The 18,953-nt window shown below is 32.2% G+C and overlaps 3 protein-coding genes across 5 annotated transcripts; 1 reads left to right on the forward strand and 2 right to left on the reverse strand.

Annotated features, from left to right (window-relative positions):
* Positions 1-166: 166 nt before the first annotated feature.
* LOC105786160 (uncharacterized protein At4g08330, chloroplastic) lies at positions 167-2,308 on the reverse strand. Of its 3 annotated transcripts, none has more exons than XM_052634752.1 (2): positions 1,943-2,282; positions 167-1,039 (listed from the first exon to the last, which is right to left on the reverse strand). In XM_052634752.1, exon 2 carries the CDS (start codon positions 828-830, stop codon positions 408-410), a length of 423 nt encoding a protein of 140 aa, XP_052490712.1. In that variant the 5' UTR covers positions 831-1,039; positions 1,943-2,282; the 3' UTR covers positions 167-407. The 3 variants fall into 3 exon arrangements, 2 of the variants coding, with proteins under 2 accessions (XP_052490712.1, XP_012467938.1); XM_012612484.2 differs by having other exon boundaries at positions 167-804; positions 1,943-2,281; XR_008198684.1 differs by having other exon boundaries at positions 659-804; positions 913-2,308.
* A 2,902-nt stretch (positions 2,309-5,210) lies between these two features.
* Positions 5,211-6,662, reverse strand: LOC105786161 (photosystem II 22 kDa protein, chloroplastic). The gene is made up of 4 exons (XM_012612485.2): positions 6,343-6,662; positions 6,117-6,233; positions 5,711-5,954; positions 5,211-5,613 (listed from the first exon to the last, which is right to left on the reverse strand). The coding sequence occupies exons 1-4, from the start codon at positions 6,568-6,570 to the stop codon at positions 5,366-5,368; spliced, it is 837 nt and encodes a 278-aa protein (XP_012467939.1). The 5' UTR covers positions 6,571-6,662; the 3' UTR covers positions 5,211-5,365.
* Positions 6,663-16,047: 9,385 nt separating this feature from the next.
* LOC105786162 (acetyltransferase At1g77540) lies at positions 16,048-17,938 on the forward strand. The gene is made up of 2 exons (XM_012612486.2): positions 16,048-16,458; positions 17,667-17,938. The coding sequence occupies exons 1-2, from the start codon at positions 16,195-16,197 to the stop codon at positions 17,736-17,738; spliced, it is 336 nt and encodes a 111-aa protein (XP_012467940.1). The 5' UTR covers positions 16,048-16,194; the 3' UTR covers positions 17,739-17,938.
* The last annotated feature ends 1,015 nt before the right edge of the window (positions 17,939-18,953 follow it).

Here is an 18,953-nt window from a genome sequence, read left to right on the forward strand (position 1 = left end):
TCCAATGACCAAATCGTGTTTCAACAGGCCTTTCTTTCTGAAAAAAGAAAAAAGTGAGAAGAGAAAGGAAGATTTGATAATTTGTGTGTGCTTCAAGATCTGCTCTATATCCATCACATGGTTTAACATAGCCAAAATACTAAAGTAATTCCAAGATTCAATTCAATGTCCCAAAAAATACTTTCATTTCAAAAAGATATTACATGACTATGATTACATTTAAGTTTGGGTAGTCGCAATAGTTTGCTCAACTCTTTCAACAAACACTCCAAATTTCTTTCCCTTCAGAATTTATGTACACGAGTTACCATGAAAAACATCAAAGAATGACTCAAAACAAGCTATAAACAACAACCACACAAGGTAACTCTCAGTATAATGCACGTGGAAGACCATAAACGATATGATCACATAAAATGCGGAGTACCAAGTTCTTGAGCTGACGAGGGTTGTAGGGCACGGATTCTAACATCATATTTTCTATGGCTAGAAACTTCATTACAAGGGGATGAATTGGATTTGTCTAATACAAGAGGGTAGCCTGAAGTTTTTTCATCATAAGCATTTCCAATGTGGTTGCCACACTTGCGGCAAAGAAGTTTGGTTCTATGGCGGAACAAGCCCCAAGAATGCCTTGAAAAGTAAGGAACACATTGGAACTCATCAACTTGTGTAAATCTGCTCTCATCTATACTGAAGAATGATATAATCCCTCGCTTTATAGACTTTCCATATTTGGAGCCAATTGTTGTGGTGTTTCGACTAGAAGAACTCAGGTTTAGCTCATACCCACAAGAGCCACAGCTGCAAGAAAGAATTGTTTCGACCATTTTATATCTTCAAAAAATGTAATGCTAAGAAAACTATTATGCAGTGTCTGAAACTAAAGAGACTTGGCAGTTCTGTACATACATTAGTTATCCTTATGTTGCTTTAGAGAGGGAGACTAGAATTTCAACGAGTGTTCGACGAAGGCATCATAATTTGAAATGATGGAAGCATCTAAGGAGCTTTTCTGCTAACCGACTCTTTCTAAGTACTAATTGCAATTTCATGAAAAAAAATAGAATTAAAAATTACTAGGACTATAATTCTCAATGTCAACTACTCTTTAAGAATTTGTAAATTCCAATTTCATGAGCTAAACTAATAGGAAAAATCCTAAAAGGCTTTTGATCAGCTAGCCAAATAGAAGTAAATTAAAAACAAAATTCCCAGATGAGTTCATAACCTGGCTTTGATAATCTAAGTCAAACAGCCCATATCTCAGTTGCTATCAAAGCTAAGGAGATCAGGTTATAACTCAACAAACCATAAAAATTGAATCTTCAGATGTTTCATTGCTATGCCTATGAAGTACCAGCTATGAAGAAAGCCAGAGAACTTGCGGTAAAGTTACCATAAATGCAAAATAAATTAAGGTTACCATAAATAACCAGTTCATTCCACTAGCACCCTAATAAACCTGTAATATAAATAAATTAAGGTTATTCGGAGTCGGATGTGAGTGACACATAAGTATGTTTTGGACACATATATGCTTAATGTTTTACTAAGCTTTTCCATGTATTAACAGAATCTCTGGAAGATTGTAATGTTTGTATATGCTTAATTTAATTCTCAAAAAGATTTTCTTCTCATCAAAAGCTCATTCAAAATTCAGCTTTGTACTCCAATCAGCAGTTAATAATGAACACTTTATTAAACTAAACCAGTCCCCTGGTTTACAATCAATGGAGACAAAAAAAAGAGAGCAAAAACAGAAACTTTATTTAACACAATTAGGCATAGTCAACGCAACCAATTACCATCATTTAAAAAAAAAACCCCAAAATCAATAATCTCGTGACAAACAAAACCCAGAAATGAAACTTCAAAATCTTAAAACATGGAATTAAAAAAGAACAGAAAAAAGAAAGAAGGAACCGGGATACCCAGAAACCTGTAAGTTACATGTCCTAGAGAAGCAGGAGAAAAGGAATAAAGGAGATTCCCGTTGAGGTGTTGAATATGATTCATAAAAACCGAATTTTCCATTATTCCTTCTTCTTCTCACAAATCAACAACTCTGACGAGGATGACGGTGCTAAAGAAAGACCCAAGTTTTTAGTAAATAAGTGCTGAGGTGGGTTAGGAAGGAAAAAAATTGTCCGCCTGAGTCGGGGGTGGCGTTAACGGCTCAATTTTCAGGGCTTTTAGTTAGGAAAATAAATGGAATTAACAGTTCAACAATCTCGTTTTGAGGGTTTTGGCTTTTAGCTGTGGTTTTCTTATTGATGACGTCGTATCTATATTCGCTAGCATTGCTTTTTTATTAAAATATGTGGAAATTGCAATTGTGGCTTTTGGGCGGTTCATGTAAGTTCTACTATTTCTGAATTTTCCTCTCATTCTCAATTCATATTTTTATTATATATTATATATTAATAAATAATTTTAAAATTTATAAAAATCTATAAATAATAAAATTATAATTCCCAAATTATGAGGAAAATCTATTAAAATAATTTTAAAAAGAGTTAAAGTTTTCAAATTTTAAATTTTTCAAAATGAAAAATAAATTTTATATTTTAAAAATTAAAATTAAAAAAAGTTATGAAAAACTCTTCAGAAAGATTTTTTTATAATTTATAGAGTTAATTATACCCAATATTTCTTTGTTAAATTTTAATATATTTTTATTTTCATAGAGATAATTTTAATTACTTTTAAATTTTGAAATGTTTTAATTAAATTTTAAATTAAAAATTAGGTTCTTTTATCAATTTAGTCGTGGCTTTCAACGTTAAAATCTAGCTTGAATCAAACGTAGTTCATTTTAAATATGTATGGAGTAATAAATATTTTAAATATTTAATGCCAAAGCTTACTATTATACTTATGGAAGCACTTAATTGGAACAATATTTTAGTTTAAAGATTAAATTTGAATGTTTAAAGTTTTAAGAATTAATTTTAGTTTGGAGATGTTTGGTGTAATTAATTTTATAAATTATGTAAAAATGTTTTTCATTTATTTCAAAACCTTTTTGAATTTTTAAAAGTTTTAAAGTTCTTTTGAATTTTAAAATATATATATTTAAAATTTTAATAAATATATTTTTATATATGTTTTAAATTTTTAATAATTTTAAATTATTTATCAATGTGACAAATAAGACAAAATATTATCATGTCAATAATAAAAGGTTAAAGGTCAATTTATTTCAAATATAAGCGACGGGTCAAATTGAATAAAAATACGAAAATCAATGACTTAATTTGTTTTTACACAAAATTAGCGAAAGAACTATTTTACTCCTTACTTGATTGTATATGGATTATTTTATTCATTTTAAATAAAGAGATTCAAAATATAATATAGGGTATAATATAAGGAACACTATACTAATTTTAATGTATTTGATGATTTATATTAAATTTTATTTACTGAAATCTTTTAATAAAGTTATTGAAAATCTAAGTTGTCTTTTTACATAAAGTCATATTTCTATTGATTTTGTACAAAATATTATTTTAATCTTTCAAATAATATAAAATATTATGATAATATGATTAAAAGTGTGATATGAATAAATTTTAAATTCAAGATTTATAGATATTCAGAAAGATATTTTATTCAATAACTATTTTTCGAAGCTCTTTTGGATTATTTCTCAAAATATGGCTTTTTACAACACTATACATAAGTGTTGCGTTAAGTGTATTTAAACGGTCGGTTTGATTATTAATCGATTGAACTAACATTAATTAAATTAATTGAACTGTATTATCCTTTAACAGTTAATCAATTAAAAATTTTTCAAAATAAATTAACTGAACCGAAATATTTCGTTAATTCGTCGGTTAACTAGATTAATCGAAATTTATATGTTTTTATCTTTTAGTTTAAACAAGTACAAAACATATAAAAAAATACATTGAGATTAACGAAATATATGATTTTGTCTTGAAATTTAACCGAATTAACCAAAATTTTATGTCTTGAAATACTACAAAATTAAAAACAATACATAAATTTTGAAATTAACACATAATATTAATTATTAAATTTAATTAATTCGGTTAATTTAGTTAATTACCCAGTTTCAAATCAAATTAACCGATAACTAAAATTCCAACAAAACATTAACTGATCTCCAACCAAACTAAATTCGATCACCGACCAATTAACTAAATTAAATTAACTCAATCAATTAATTCAGTTTGAACACCCTAAATCTATTGAGTGTTAATTTCCTATAGACTTTGTGCCCTCAATTTGTGAAAAAGTACAAATGAAGTACGTAGAGCCATAGATATTGAGGTGACCCTCCATTTATTTTTATTTTCTTTAATTTATTTTAATATATTTATTCCATCACATATAAGCATCGGATAAAATTATTAACAAATTTAAAAACTTTTATTAAAATCACATTAATTACTATTTGGTTATATTTTACAAATAAAAACTTAGACAATTTATTCACAATAGTATAATCAAATTGTAATAATATTAAAATAATTAATTGTTTAATAATATATTATCCTATATCCTAAACCCGAAATTCCACGTGTCAAAGTCCTTGCTTTCATTTTAACTGATCGACTTCTATGTATTCTTTAAACCTTAAAATGAAACTTTTGACTAACACTCGTCAAATTATTTATTCCATCATATATAAGCTTAAATCCTTTATCGAGGTCAAGAATTTCAACTCAAATTTTAATTTCAACTTCAACCAAAAGAAAATTTTGACTCTCCTAATTCAAATGCCTTTCGTGAAAATAAGCTTCCTTAATTATTGAACCATCAACCGTCTATAAAGACATCATCTAGGCTATCATAAATAGTGAAATATTGCTTCAAAAGTCATGGAAGACCATGGCCACCAAAGAAATTGTATCCACGATCATGTTTGCAAATGTAAAGGAACTCCAAAATTGCAAACCCCCAATTGAATGTCTAGTCTAATCAAAGTATGCAACATTTTTCTAAGCATGCATACCGAAAGCATCCTTAGGGTGATCTCGTAATTACTATGGAGTGGAGGCGATGGGGTTGGTCCATGAATTTTCTTTTCTTTTGCCGTATTTCGCTCAAAGAGTTGAATAGAGATAGTGCATCGAGCTGTTCACAATGGCCAACTTGATCCTCTTCCCCAAGGATCTCAGATGGGAAACCTAGGGGAGCTGCCGACTCCAAGCATTAAAGTTCAGACATATAAATTGATATAAATGAAAATCTTTTATTAACAACTGGGCACGTGTGGATTAAATTAACAAATTAAAACGCAATGTAATCCATTGATGCCAACGAAGGGACATGAGAAAAAAAGGGAGAGAAAAGTACGAGACTTTAATTACAAATTGCTTGGGAAAATCTAGTCTTCTTCCGCTTCATCTGTAACAAATTTACCAGTCCCAGGATTTATAGCAGCAAAGAAGAAGAAGGCAACGTTGAACAAAACAAGGGGTTCAATGTCGCTAATAGGAATCCCTGTCTCAATGTTTAACTGTGCTAGTGCTCCTTTCCCTGTTATAATTTCTCCTATTAATGAGAAGGCAATCCCCAGCTGAGCCAATCTTCCCACAAACAGCTCATTTGCCTTTGTGAATCCAAACAATGGACCTAATGAACACAAGCCAAAAACCACTTTTAATTACCTTATTTTAATCTTTTTTTATAAAGTGCCAACGTGTGATTCATTGTACAATGTATAAAATACCTCCTTCCTTGAGACCCAATGCGCCCCTGATGCCCTTCCCAGGAGGGATTACTGCCCCTTCAATGCCTGTAGGAGGCTCGTCGACAAACTTACCTCGGTCGCCCAAAGCTCCGATTGCTCCGAGGAGGGTGAAAAGAATGAAGAAGAGAAGAAGGGGTTCAGCTTCATAAATTGGAATTCCTGTTTCCAAGTTCAACTGTGCTAGAATTCCTTTCCCTGTTATTGCTTCACCTAATAAGGATGCCTGCATAGTTTATAACAGCACACCATAACCCCTATGTTCTTGTGCTTGCTACAAGCAACATTGGTAATTAACCCAGGTAATTAACAAGAAAATACATAAAACTTAGACCAGTTTAAGTGCTAATTAACCAATATTGGTTGCTTGAAAAAGGAAATTACTTACAGCAAAGCCAATCATGGCAACACGTCCAACAAAGAGCTCATTTTGCTTGGTAAAACCAATCCCTCCAGAGGTGCCAAAGATTCCATCTTCAACCTTTGGCTTTGGTTTAGGTGCAGCCTTAGAAAGTACAAAAATTGAGTATAAATTAAAGTTCAAGTTCAACTTAAAACACTCATTATAAAATAACCCCCCTCCCCCCCCAAGAAGAAAATATAAAAGAAATTACCTTCTTAGGAGCTGCTTTGGTCTTTGGTTTGAAGAGTGCAAAAGTGGTGAAAGCTTTAGATGATGAAGCAGCAACAGTGTTAGAGTGTGGATTGAATAAGAAATGAGAGGAGGGTTTAGGCTTTAACCCTTGAGCTTGAAAATGGAGTAAAGTGTGGTCTCTCTTCAAGTTCACAACATGGCTGGTTGAAACGCTGGTACTTGACATTACCAGCATTGTTTGAGCCATTGATTAAAATTTCTGAGATATGTTTGTGATGGGGAGAAAAGTATATATTTGGTTTCAAAACCTAATATTCCTTTTGTTTTTAGATTAATGGTTCAGATTTCAGATTTGTGCTTATAAAAGGAAGGAGATGTGGATGTGGTGCGAGGGGTGGTGATGGGCAATGAGAGTGCCCACGTCGTTCCTTACATGTTTTTATGGTCGAAGATAATTTCATGCACAAATTTACTAGGCTCCATCCACTGCACTGTTTTCAACACTACTTTTACCTCTCTCACATTTTTCTTATAAGCAGCTGCCTCCATTTTCTTAAAAAGGATGAAGTATGTATTTTGACTTTGACTTTGACTTTGACTTTGATATTTTCTCACAATTTAGTATCTAAATTATTTTTTCCTTCATTATTTTAGTATTTTTTTAACATCATTAAATGTAAGACAAATGACATTTTATGACAGACAATGATGATGTGATCATTTAAAAATTATTTTTATAAAATGTTTAAAATTTATAAATATATATAATTTAATATATTATAAATAAAATATTAGTATATTTTAGAAATTAAAAATTAAAATGTTGTTTTTTTGGATAGTAAGAAATCTAATAATTTCTTTTAAAAATTTAAAACACAAATTGTAACTTTGAAAATTGGGTAAACTACAAAAATAATCATTATGTTTATTTAAGTATACGTTTTGGTAACTGATGTTTCAATTGTTAATTTGGTCGCTAACGTTATCAATTTATAACAATTTGATCACTATGTCGTTAATCGCCGTTAAAGGCGTACAAAAGTTAGACGTGGCACAAATTGTGTCATTAAATGTTGACGTGGCTTCCACGTCATCGCAACGTAATTTAACCCCACCACTATTATCATTAAATGTTATCTTCATCCACTCACCCTCACCACTACTATCATCACCATCATAACCCCACTAGCCCCTTGACTAGCATCTTCATCAACTCTCAAACTAACATTCTCATCACCAACTCATGATCACCATTGCTCTGATACAGTTAAATCTAGAAAACAAAAGAACAGGAGAATAGAGAAGAAAAAAAAATAGAGCAATGGGAAGAAACATAAATCAATTTTCCACCCAAATTATGCATAATTGGTCCTCTCTTTCACCAGCTTAAAAGAGGAAACAAAAGCAATAGTTATTTAGCTGGTTACAATAGCTGTTAGTAGACAGCTGGCAACCAACTACAAAATGCCCCGTTTACTAAAAGATTAAATTCACCATTTAACTAAAAGACAAAACGCACCATTTAAACAATCTATTACCCTCCCCTAAAACGCAATGCATGGTAACGATAAATAATAGAATTTTAAATTCTCCCATAACATGCTCTTCCTTCAACCCGCTTTCGGTTTCACTGGCACCCACAACCTATCCACCCTTACCTCCATTGCTCCACCCATCACCATCTCTCAAACTCACGTAATCCCAAATACCAACAATCATTTATCATCAAGCAACAAAAAAAACCAAGAAATTCAAAAAAAAAAAGAAAAAGGTGACGATTTCGCTACAAATTTGGTAGTTTCCAAGATGTTTCAGAATGATTCCAACAGTGAAGAAAGGAATTTCGACGTGGAGAACAACATACCTCGGCCTCGGGGAGTCGAACAACATACCTCGGCCTCGAGGAGATTCAATAGTATTTGATTATTAGAAGGGTTAAGGTCCAAAAATAGGTTTCGAGATTCGAAGATATTGAGTAGCTTTTCATGGAATTTGACTTAAGAAAGAGAGTGAGGAAGTGTTGTGCTCTTGTCTGGAGGTCTTAATTGGCCGGAAAGGTATTGACGATCGACGGAGTAAGTGAAGACTAGATTAGGGCTAAAGAAAAAGTATAAAATAAAGAAAGAAATAAAGAAAAATGAGACAAAAATATGGGAGAGAAAAAAATGGAAAAATCATAAATAAAAGATAAAAAAAAGTGGTGAGACTCATAATAAAAAAGCTTAAAAATTAAAGACATACAATTCAAGTAAGCTTTTAGCATGTGGGGTGTGCCTCGTATTCTTCTCCCAATTAAACTCTGATTATTCTATGGATATTTTAGTATGATTAGAACTCTAATATTAGCCTATTTAAAGGGATCTTGTATCCTTGTTCTGAGATGCTAATCAGAAAAAGGGTTTTTCTTTGGAGGCGACAAGATGTAGCCGCGTGAATTTTGATGAGAGTTTCGTGGTAATTATAAAGAGTATTTTATACCCCTTTTGTGAGTACCTTATGAGATTTAAAGTTTTCTTTATCGGCTTGCTCTTTGAAAAGAGAGCTTTGTTTTCGAGGTTTTGGGTATTGTACGTTTAGTACATTTAAGTTTATTTCCTTCATGTTGTACTCTCATTTGCTTACTCATTTAGTGAAAAGTCGATACCTCTTTTGCCCGTGGTTTTTTTCTCTTTGAGGGTTTTCCACGTAAAATGTCTGTGTTCTTTCTTCTCCACTTTTACTATCTCATTGTTTATACAAGTCGATCCTCAACCTAACGTACCAAAGATTTCCATTACACTCTAACGATAGATAATGGTACAATGACTAAATTGTTATAAATTGATAACATCATTGACTAAATCGTAGTAATTGAAACATTGATGACCAAAACATAAACTTAAACAAACATAAGTGACTATTTTTATAGTTCACCCTTGAAAATTCTACCCTCCCTCCCCAAAATGATTGTGCTTCTTCTTTGTTCATCTTTTTCTCGAGCTTCTTACTTTCATCTTTGATAAAAAATTTAAAAAAACTTTGTAGTTCTTCTTCTTTACTTATCTTTTTATTGTGCTTCTTTACTCTTATTCCATCAAAGTCATCTATGCAACCTTGACTTTCTTTTTCCTGGATTTTCAATTTCATGCCATGAAACCCTTCTCTTCCACATTCAAATAAAAATCCACTCGAAAAAGGTTTATCTTCAACTTCGTCACTACCTAACCCCATAATTCTTCACAAAATTTCACCCTTCCAAAACTCTCATTCTTATAGAATTGATTTTTTGGGTTGCTACTATACAGAATCACAAAATAAATTACTGTGGGTCACTCTTTTTCTAGCATCTTTATAAAAAATCAGGTAAAAAAATCTTCAAAGAACTAATAAAGAACCGATCATGAAACCAAAATCTTCAAAAAACCCAAAGTTGGAAATGTGAGTTTTCTTATTGTTTTCATCATGTTTTTAGTATCTTTTAAGTATTTGGTACCATTAGAAACCCTAATTTGCCTTTTGATTGTCTTCAAATGTGTGAACGTTTAGAGTAAAAATCGTGCAAATAAAATATATATAGTTAAGTGCGGTATCTACAAGCGAATAAGTCAAATTGTAATATATAAGTGTTACAACATAACATCACTAAATATTCCAAGGATCGTACCCAAGAGATTATAGATTGGAGAATTTTTGTAACACCTCTTAACCCTAAACCGTCGTCGGAACAGGGTTACAAAGCATTACCGGATATATCAGACAATCTACAAATAATTCTTGAATAAATAAGAAACTTATTATAATATGATCATAATTTCATATAAATATTTTTATTACTAATTGACTTCAGTTTTTTTTTTAAAAAAAAAACTCAATATAACCCCTTTATAAATATTTAACCTTCCCTGCAGTTTCAACCCTCAACCAACTCGAAACCAATATCATAATCCATACAATTTTGTATTCAAAAACACCTAAACATATCTTAAACATCAACTTAGTAATTTACTAAATAAATATTCGCATATATTGTTTAAATTAATAAGCTTTATTCTTTCTATTTCAACTTGTTATCAAATATACCAAATATGTTATGATAATTCTATTTCCATTTCATTACACTAAGTATCAAAATATCATTTTAGTATCATTTTCAACCAAAAGCATAAGACATTTTCAAGTGACCAATATAACACCTAAGTACATGCCACTTTACCAAAGGAAAGATTACATCACCAAATTTTGCACTGGAGTCGGGATCGCTCTGGATGCTGAGCCGAAACTTTAATTTCTACTAACCTGCGCATGGAAACAACCGTACGTTGAGTATATCATACTCAGTGGTATTACTATAATTCAAATTATAATATAATAACCAAGTAAATTAAATCATTTAACTTTAAAAAATTTACCAAACTAATTCTTATTTAACTTTCTTTTCTCAATATCTACAATTCAATTTGGCTTTCAATAGTTAATATCATACACTATCACATTGAGCCATTATTTATCTCATGAACATTTAGTTCATGCTTTCTATTCATATTTTCATATTCAATTCACATTTCTAAATTATATTCCACAATCACGTTTCTTTTCAATGGCTCAACTGATTCATTTCATTCGATTTAACTTTTCAATTAATTACCCTTATTAACAGACTCGGACTTTGGCGGATACACGGATCTAACCAAACACACCAGATTGGCACCTAGTGCCTCATCGGATAGTTCGAAGCAAAGTTGACACCCAGTGTCTCATCGGCCTAGCCGAAGTAAAGTGATACCCAATATCTCATCGAATCTATCCGAAGTAAAATAGTGACACCCAGTGTCTCATTGACTCGAGGTCGAAGTATCCCTAAACTCTTCCAATCCTATGGTATGCCAACTATATCCGACTCAGCTCGGCTAGTTAATAGGGTTTCCAATTCTCAATTCAAATTCACTTTCATTTCAAATTTTACTTTCAATATCAAATTCACTTTTTCATTCACTAATCAAAATTCAATTCAATACTAACACATATTTCTTATTCAATTCAATTTTCTAATTTCAATTCAATAAAGTTACTTACCTCAATATTTACTTACCATAAATTAAATAAATTTAAAATTAATATTTAATAATGAATAACTTGAATTATAGTAATACAAACCCGCATTTCGCGATTACTCCTCGATAACTTTTTCCTTTCCTTTCGGTGTCGATGTCTCGGGTTCTTTGCTAGCTACGAAAATTAAAATAATTTACAATCATTAATATATCACTAATTTACATTAAATACTAACTTTCTATTTAACTTTCACTTAAATTCCAATTTTAGTCCTAACTAAATTCATCTATTTTCCCATTACAATTTATATCTTATTCCTATCCAAATTCCATCTAAACTTAAATTTAACTATTAAACTTTCATCATAATTTCATTATGTCAAATTTTTCAATTTAGTCCCTACAACACAAATCTTATAGCCTAGTTTACAATTTAATCCTTTAATCAATTCTAATCAATAATTCTATCAAATAAACCCTAATTCAATCATTTATTCAACATGAACCCTACTAAAAATCTACTAATTTTCAAAATTTCAACTTAAATTCAATAATATTCAACTCTAGGACTCCAAAAATATCAAAATTATAAGAAAATGGACTAAATTAACTTACCAAATTAAACCCCAAACTTTAAAACCCTATTTCTCCTTTCTTTCTTTCCCTTTTCTTTTCTTTCTTTTCTCCCTGTTTCGTTTCTATTATGTTTCTTTCTATTTCTTTTGTTTCCTTTTATGCTTTCATTTTACTTTAGTTTAATAATTATTATTTCTTAAATATTAAGTAAATACATATGTATTTTACAATTGTATGTATATGATTTATTGTAGCTTGTACTTTCTATCACCATACATTTGTCAACTTATTAATTTGTTCATAAATCCAATAATATAATATCAATTAAATAATAATAAAATAATTATTATTATTATAATAAATATCTATTTAATAACAATATAAATATTACAAATGTACACATATATATTTTACATTTGTATTTTATCATCACCATCCACTTGTCATAATTTCAATTTATTTATCATATAAAATCTTTTACTAATTAGTAATAAATAATAAAATAACTTTTTACTAATTATATATAAATAATACAAATGTACTCATTTAAATTAATACACTTGTATTTTTTTTACCTTACACTTGTCTTTTCTTAATTTATTTCATAATATAATAATATAATCAATTTAATTTATAATATAATAAAATAATAAAATAATAATATATTTTATAAATAAACAATCATAAAAATCAAAGATTTTATGCTTTGCGGCCTCATTCATTAGAATAGGCTTAATTTCCTATTTAGTCCCCCTTATCTTCTTTTAATCTACAATTAGACTTTCACTCCTTATTCAATTCAGTCTTTTTTCCTAATATCTATTAACTAAGCTAAATTCACCCAATTTGAACCTAATTAAACACTCAACTAGACTCATGATTACTCCTAATAATTATTTACGAACTCGGTTTACTAAGACAGAGGCCCTATAACTCATTTTTTCGGTGCCTGTGAATTTTGGGTCTTTACTATTTTATTATTAAATTAATTTCCAAAAATAATTACTAATCTAATCGAGTCACGAATTAGTAGTGTGACTCCAAATTAAAGTATTTATTAAACTAATTAAATTAATTAACCTAATGGAATTTCCTATTCCTAGTGTCAACGATGCGAGCTCCTAACCTATGATTGATTAGCAGACATAAGATCAACTTGCTTTAGTAGTTGTAATTAACTTTAGAACTCGAGTTGTTTTTAGTGAATTAATTTTTAACTAACTAGTATTGCCTCTCAACCTTTACTAATTAATTAATCAACCAATACTCACTTATCTCTCGACCTCACTTTCTTGACCAGGATAAATTACAATTTACTCGATAACCTTACCTCTCGATCTCGTTTACCTAGATTACTTCCTAGATCGTCAATCTTAGGGTTTAAACACACATAATTTAAGCCAACTAATTCTATGGGAAACCACTCATTCATCAGTTAATTACTCTCTAATAAGTTAATCAATTCTTTAATCGAATCATGCAATATATAAATAAAGCACAAGAATTTATCCTAATATTCAGACAAATGTTAATTAATTAGGTTAACGAAAATATAAATAAAAGAATAAAGGAAAGAGGATAAAGAGAAAGCTCATGAATAAATAATTGGAAGCGTTGTTTCAAGCAATCTCCGCTTGTAATTGTCTTCCCATCGAAATAGGATTTTTTGACAACGGAAACATAAAGTAAAACTAAAGAAAACTGTTTAGCTAAATTGACTCCCTCCTCCTAATGGGGTTACAATAACCCCCTCATATAGGCTAAACTTGATGTGTTATATGCCTAAAATACCCCCAATATTATTAAAGTTTAATTAATGAATGATATCTTAATAATCTATCAAATTGTGACTGCTTATGTCAAAACATGTCAGCATGACGTCATGACATCGGGTTCCTCCACATCGCGACACCGGCCTGGTTTCAGCCTTGGAAGCTTCGAAGTTCTATGTCACGACATCGGATGTCTGAGTTGTGATACGCCTATTGCTTTTTGCATTCTTTGGCTTGAAATGACACCCTACACACTCAAGTAGCCTACTAGTCATTCCCGATGCCTGAGTTGGCCTAACGGGTTGTCGAAACACTAAAACATGCGTAAAAACACTTATTTTGTAAAAAAAAAAAAGAATCTAAGTTAATAAAACTGAAAATGTAATAAATAAATATAAAATGGCTAGAAAACAAACTCGTTAAGTGCCGAAAAGTACCTAAATTTCCACTACAATTTGTGGCAGGTCAAATACCCCCACACTTAAGTCGTTGATTATCCTCAAGCAAACAAAAGAAAAATAAAAGAAAACAAGAAAAACACACACGAAAAATAAAGTACTCGAGCATGCTTTGTACACGAAATTGAATCAGAGAATATAAACAAGATCGTGTAGCTAAACATGTAATTCTAGTACGATAGGTAACTGAATCATGATTTCTAAAGTTAGATAGGTTAGTTCGATAAATTACAAGGCAAACAAATCAAAGAATGTTAAGCATAGTTATCCATCAAAACAAATATACAAATATACATTTATGTTCAAAGAAATATAAGTGGTAAGAAATTTTAATTCTCAGTTCAATTTTCATCCATGCAATGTATCACCTAGGTCATATAGGGAGAAGTGTTTGTATAGGGCATATGAATGCGTGCGAAGGGATTTGAACCACCAACTTGAGGTTTATAACCCACTTATCTACAAATATGGTACCATAAGGTACCCTAAACCTGAGTCTTAAATGCTACCATGGTTCCAAGTAGGTGGGTTATAAGCCTCGAGGTGGGGGTTGGAGTCTTCCCGTATGTAAGTGGGCTCCACAATTATTCACATGCCTTATACCAGCACCTCTCATTTGAGTCTTACAGATCCACCAACTAAGGTGCTCCTAACTCCATGAATCAAGCCCATCGAGCAACCACTCACAACATGCAAGCCTTGTTAGAGTATGGAGACAAAATCCCCACCGAGGTACAATCCCCACCTTAATGGGAAAGGCCACTTAAGGGGTGGTATAAGTGCAACATCGACACTGCTTGTTTTGTTCAGAAGAATGTTACGACCTTCGCGGCTAGGAAGGAAAGTTTGTCAAAGCCCTGTCGAGTCCTAATGATTCTTTGTTGCCCCCTCGACTAGTAGAGGCTTTTGCTATATGAGATGTTTTCTCTTGACTTCGTGGCTTTGCCTTTGGTTCAATCCTTGTGGAGTTGGACTCATTACAGGTGATTAATGCTCTATTTGGTGTTTCTACTGATGTTACTGAATTTGGGCTATTAACTAGGATAGTTTGCTTCTTAAGATGCACTTTAGTAATTAACTTTTTCTTAGAAGATAAAACGGCTCATAGTTTAAAACAAGTAACTTTATTGTATGATCAAATTGTCAAGTGGTTTAATATTTTGGAGTCTATTAGGCTTGTTCTTGATGTTGATGACGGTGCTTCATGTGCCAATGTAGTAAGGGAACATAAGATTGAGTGTACGGAATAAAGTTTGTCTACTTGGATTCAGTGTTTTGTTCCTTATTGTTTTGGCTTGAGTTTATGATGTTTTCTTTTGTTTTGATTATTTCTTTAAAAAAATAAAATAAAAAGAATTATCAACTAATCTATTTAGTTATTAATTTTAAAAATTTTAAATTATCCATTCTCAAAATCATTAAGTTAAAAATTTATCCAAAAGTTTAAAATTAATTAATTTTAAAAAATTAATCTTTAAATAAAATCTATTAGTCCGAAAGCGCCGTGAAGAGCAACAAATGTCCACAGGCCACTTAATAGACACCAACGAGTCAGGACCCGATAGAACAACAAAGAATTTGCTAAACTATTAGCAAGGTAGAAACTGCGGCGGTTATATCTACCATAACCATTGTAACCCAGTGGCATGGGATAGAACAAGATAAAAATTTATCCAAAAGTTTAAAATTAATTAATTTTAAAAATTTGATCTTTAAATAAAATCTATTAGTCCGAAAGCACCGTGAAGAGCAACAAATGTCCACAGATCACTTAATAGACACCAACATCAGGACCCGATAGTAACAACCAAGAATTTGCTAAACTATTAGCAAGGTGAAACTGCGGCGGTTATATCTACCATAACCATTGTAACCAAGTGGCATGGGATGGAACAAGTCCCAACTTGGACCTAAGGGGCAGTCTGGTATCTACGCGCGTAATATAAGACCAAATGAAATGACCGAGGTCTCGTTATTCGATCCTTCCTTCCGACGAAGCATTGTCTAAACAAATCACAAGAACACTTAGCGAGATATGGCAGCGAGCAGTGCAACCGGAGCCTCCCCGGAGGCGCCTAAGATAGTGTGGAACGAGACCCAAAGGAGGTTCGAGACTGAAGACGAGGAAGCCTACATAGAATACGTGTTAAGACATGATGGCAAAGTGATGGACATCATCCACACTTTTGTCCCTTCTTCCAAGCGAGGCATGGGATTGGCTTCTCATCTCTGTGATGCTGCCTTCCATCATGCCAACTCTCACTCTTTGTCTATTATCCCTTCATGCTCTTATGTCTCCGTTAGTCCCCTCTCTCCCTTTCTCTCTCTTTCATTTCATGCCTTTTGTGTGATTGTTGACTTTCCCTCCTGGGTTTCTCAAATCTTTTAGGAACCCTGAAATTTTTGCCTGCTCTTACTGTATTTGTATGATTTAGGAACTCTGATTGCTGTTACCGTATTTGTATGATTTAGGAACTCTGATTTATACTTGATTAATGGTAGCTCGCTCAATTATTAAATAATTTCATAGAGATCTCAGGTTGGAACCTGGACATAGCATTGTTATTGGGAGGAAGTCACGAACCCTGAAAAAAATTAGTTTTCATAGAGGGTAGAACAGACATGAAGTACCCTTTTCATTTGAACCAAGCGAGTGATGCAAACCAATTACCATTTTCCATCCAAAAGCTTTCTTCAAGAAATTATTCAATTTCGGTCATAGGCTTTAGCAATAGCATTTTTATGTTACCTTAGGTTGTCTTCTAATCAAATCAAATCAAATGATTAATTGAAGCTGAAATCTAGGTAAAGGGGTTTCTGTATAGCAAAATCTTATCTACGTGGTGGCTAGATGATGATCCTCTTTCATACTTAAATACCATATGATTGAATGCAATGGTCTCTTTTGCTTCTTAGACAAAGTGGCTAAAGTATCCCAGGCTTGAGAAAAAAAACAGGGGTGTTGTTCTACTTCGAGAAGTGGTATTGTTAGTGACAATCATATATGTTTAACATCAATTGCACTTCTGGAGTTAAACTACAGGGTTAGCAAATCTTATGATGCATTTAGTGTTGTGAGCTTCCTGGTGTCTACAAAAAAGTGACATTGGCTCACGCTTCTGTCAATAATTTTGTGCTTCTTTGGATGATGCCGTTCCTTCAGTAATTGGTTTTTCATTTGTAACTAATCTTCTTCGAGAGTTTCCTTTTACAAATAGGTTTCCCTAAGTTGTTAAATAGGGGACTCTTTTCTGCTACAAAGTACATGTGTTCCTTTCTTGATGAGGAAATGTGAGATAATTCAGTTTGAAGCTGGAATTATCTAATCCTTGGGATAATTAGGTGCCTTTGGATATGCTTTGACATCATAATTTGTGAACCATTCTACTGAGGAAATATATATTGCTTTGAATTGTTTCGTTCTCGTATAGTGCTGTTGCTTGTTTATGTCATGGTTCAGAAGTCTTTTCTATACATTCGATCATATGTTTGATTTGCTCTTTTCAGGACACTTTTCTTCTACGGAACCCGTCTTGGAACAGTCTATTGTACTCAGAAGACCTGAGATCCAATATCTAAATACCTTCATGTCTTTGTTGTTGTGATTATGCTGAAAGATAATCTACTATATGCATCAACATCTCCCTTTGATCGTGGCATATACTCTACTTTCAACCAAATGATAATTTGGTGTACTCTTGCAAGTAATATATTTCGGCAACACTTGTATGTATGCAATAGCTTTTGCATTTGATATTGACACCGTTCGAGTTTGGTAACTTTAGTGAATCTCTACTGCCTATCTGAAAGCTAATAACTTCCCTTTCAATAACAAATGTAAGTAGGTGCATAAATCCATGCATTTTGAATCTATGGTCCAAGGCATGAACTTAGTATAATCTCATGAACACAGATGTGTTTCTATATACTATAAATGCCAACTGCTTGTTTGGAGGAAATATGGTATTACTAGGAATACTTCGGGGATGTGCGAGTCAATTCTAACATACTTATTCAATATTTTAAGTATTATATTTATAATACGTAACAAGAAACAAAACCCTTTTAGAAAAGCAATCAAACTCCAATCAAAAGAATTGGTTCTCTCCATAAAAGAAAACCACTATACCTCAAATCGACATAGAATGAGGCACATGAGAAACGCGCAAGATAAATCACTAAGTATGAAGACATCTACCAATGTAGTCACTGACGTTACCTTCAAACAGGGAACGAGCCTTAAACAATCAAGATCAAGCCAACCAAAGCCCGAGAAAAGTTACACTTTCCTCAACTAAAGGGGCTGTGAAGGTTGGGGAATAAAACACTAGCAGACCATAAGATGATCCATGCCTAATCAGAAGAAGCCTATGAAGCTAAGAATGCCCACACCAAGGAGAGATCGTCTGCTTCAAGGCTTAAGAAGGCACCTTATGTACCCGCTGGCCACCTCCCAAGCCTCATATAAGAGCACAACACTTGCCACTTTCTAAGCCTCCAATGGGAGCGCTACGCCTGGTTCTCAAGTTGCCACCAAATGCCCCTCTTGCAAGTTCAAGAAAGGAGTCCAAGGTGCCTGTAAACCGTAGCTGCATGCAAACCACGAGACAAGCCCTCCATTGCACCAAGATCTCACGCCCAAGTAACTTCGAAATCATAAGCCACAAGACCCTCACACCCTAAGAGTAATTTGAGGAGTTCAAGAATGTTTACAAGTCACTCAGAAACCCAAGATTAGGCCTCTTCACGTGTCAAGGCTTTCCGACGCCTAACTCCAAACTCAAAGCCTACAAG

The sequence above is a fragment of the Gossypium raimondii genome, chromosome 1, assembly GCF_025698545.1.
Source record: "Gossypium raimondii isolate GPD5lz chromosome 1, ASM2569854v1, whole genome shotgun sequence".
NCBI lineage: Eukaryota > Viridiplantae > Streptophyta > Magnoliopsida > Malvales > Malvaceae > Gossypium > Gossypium raimondii.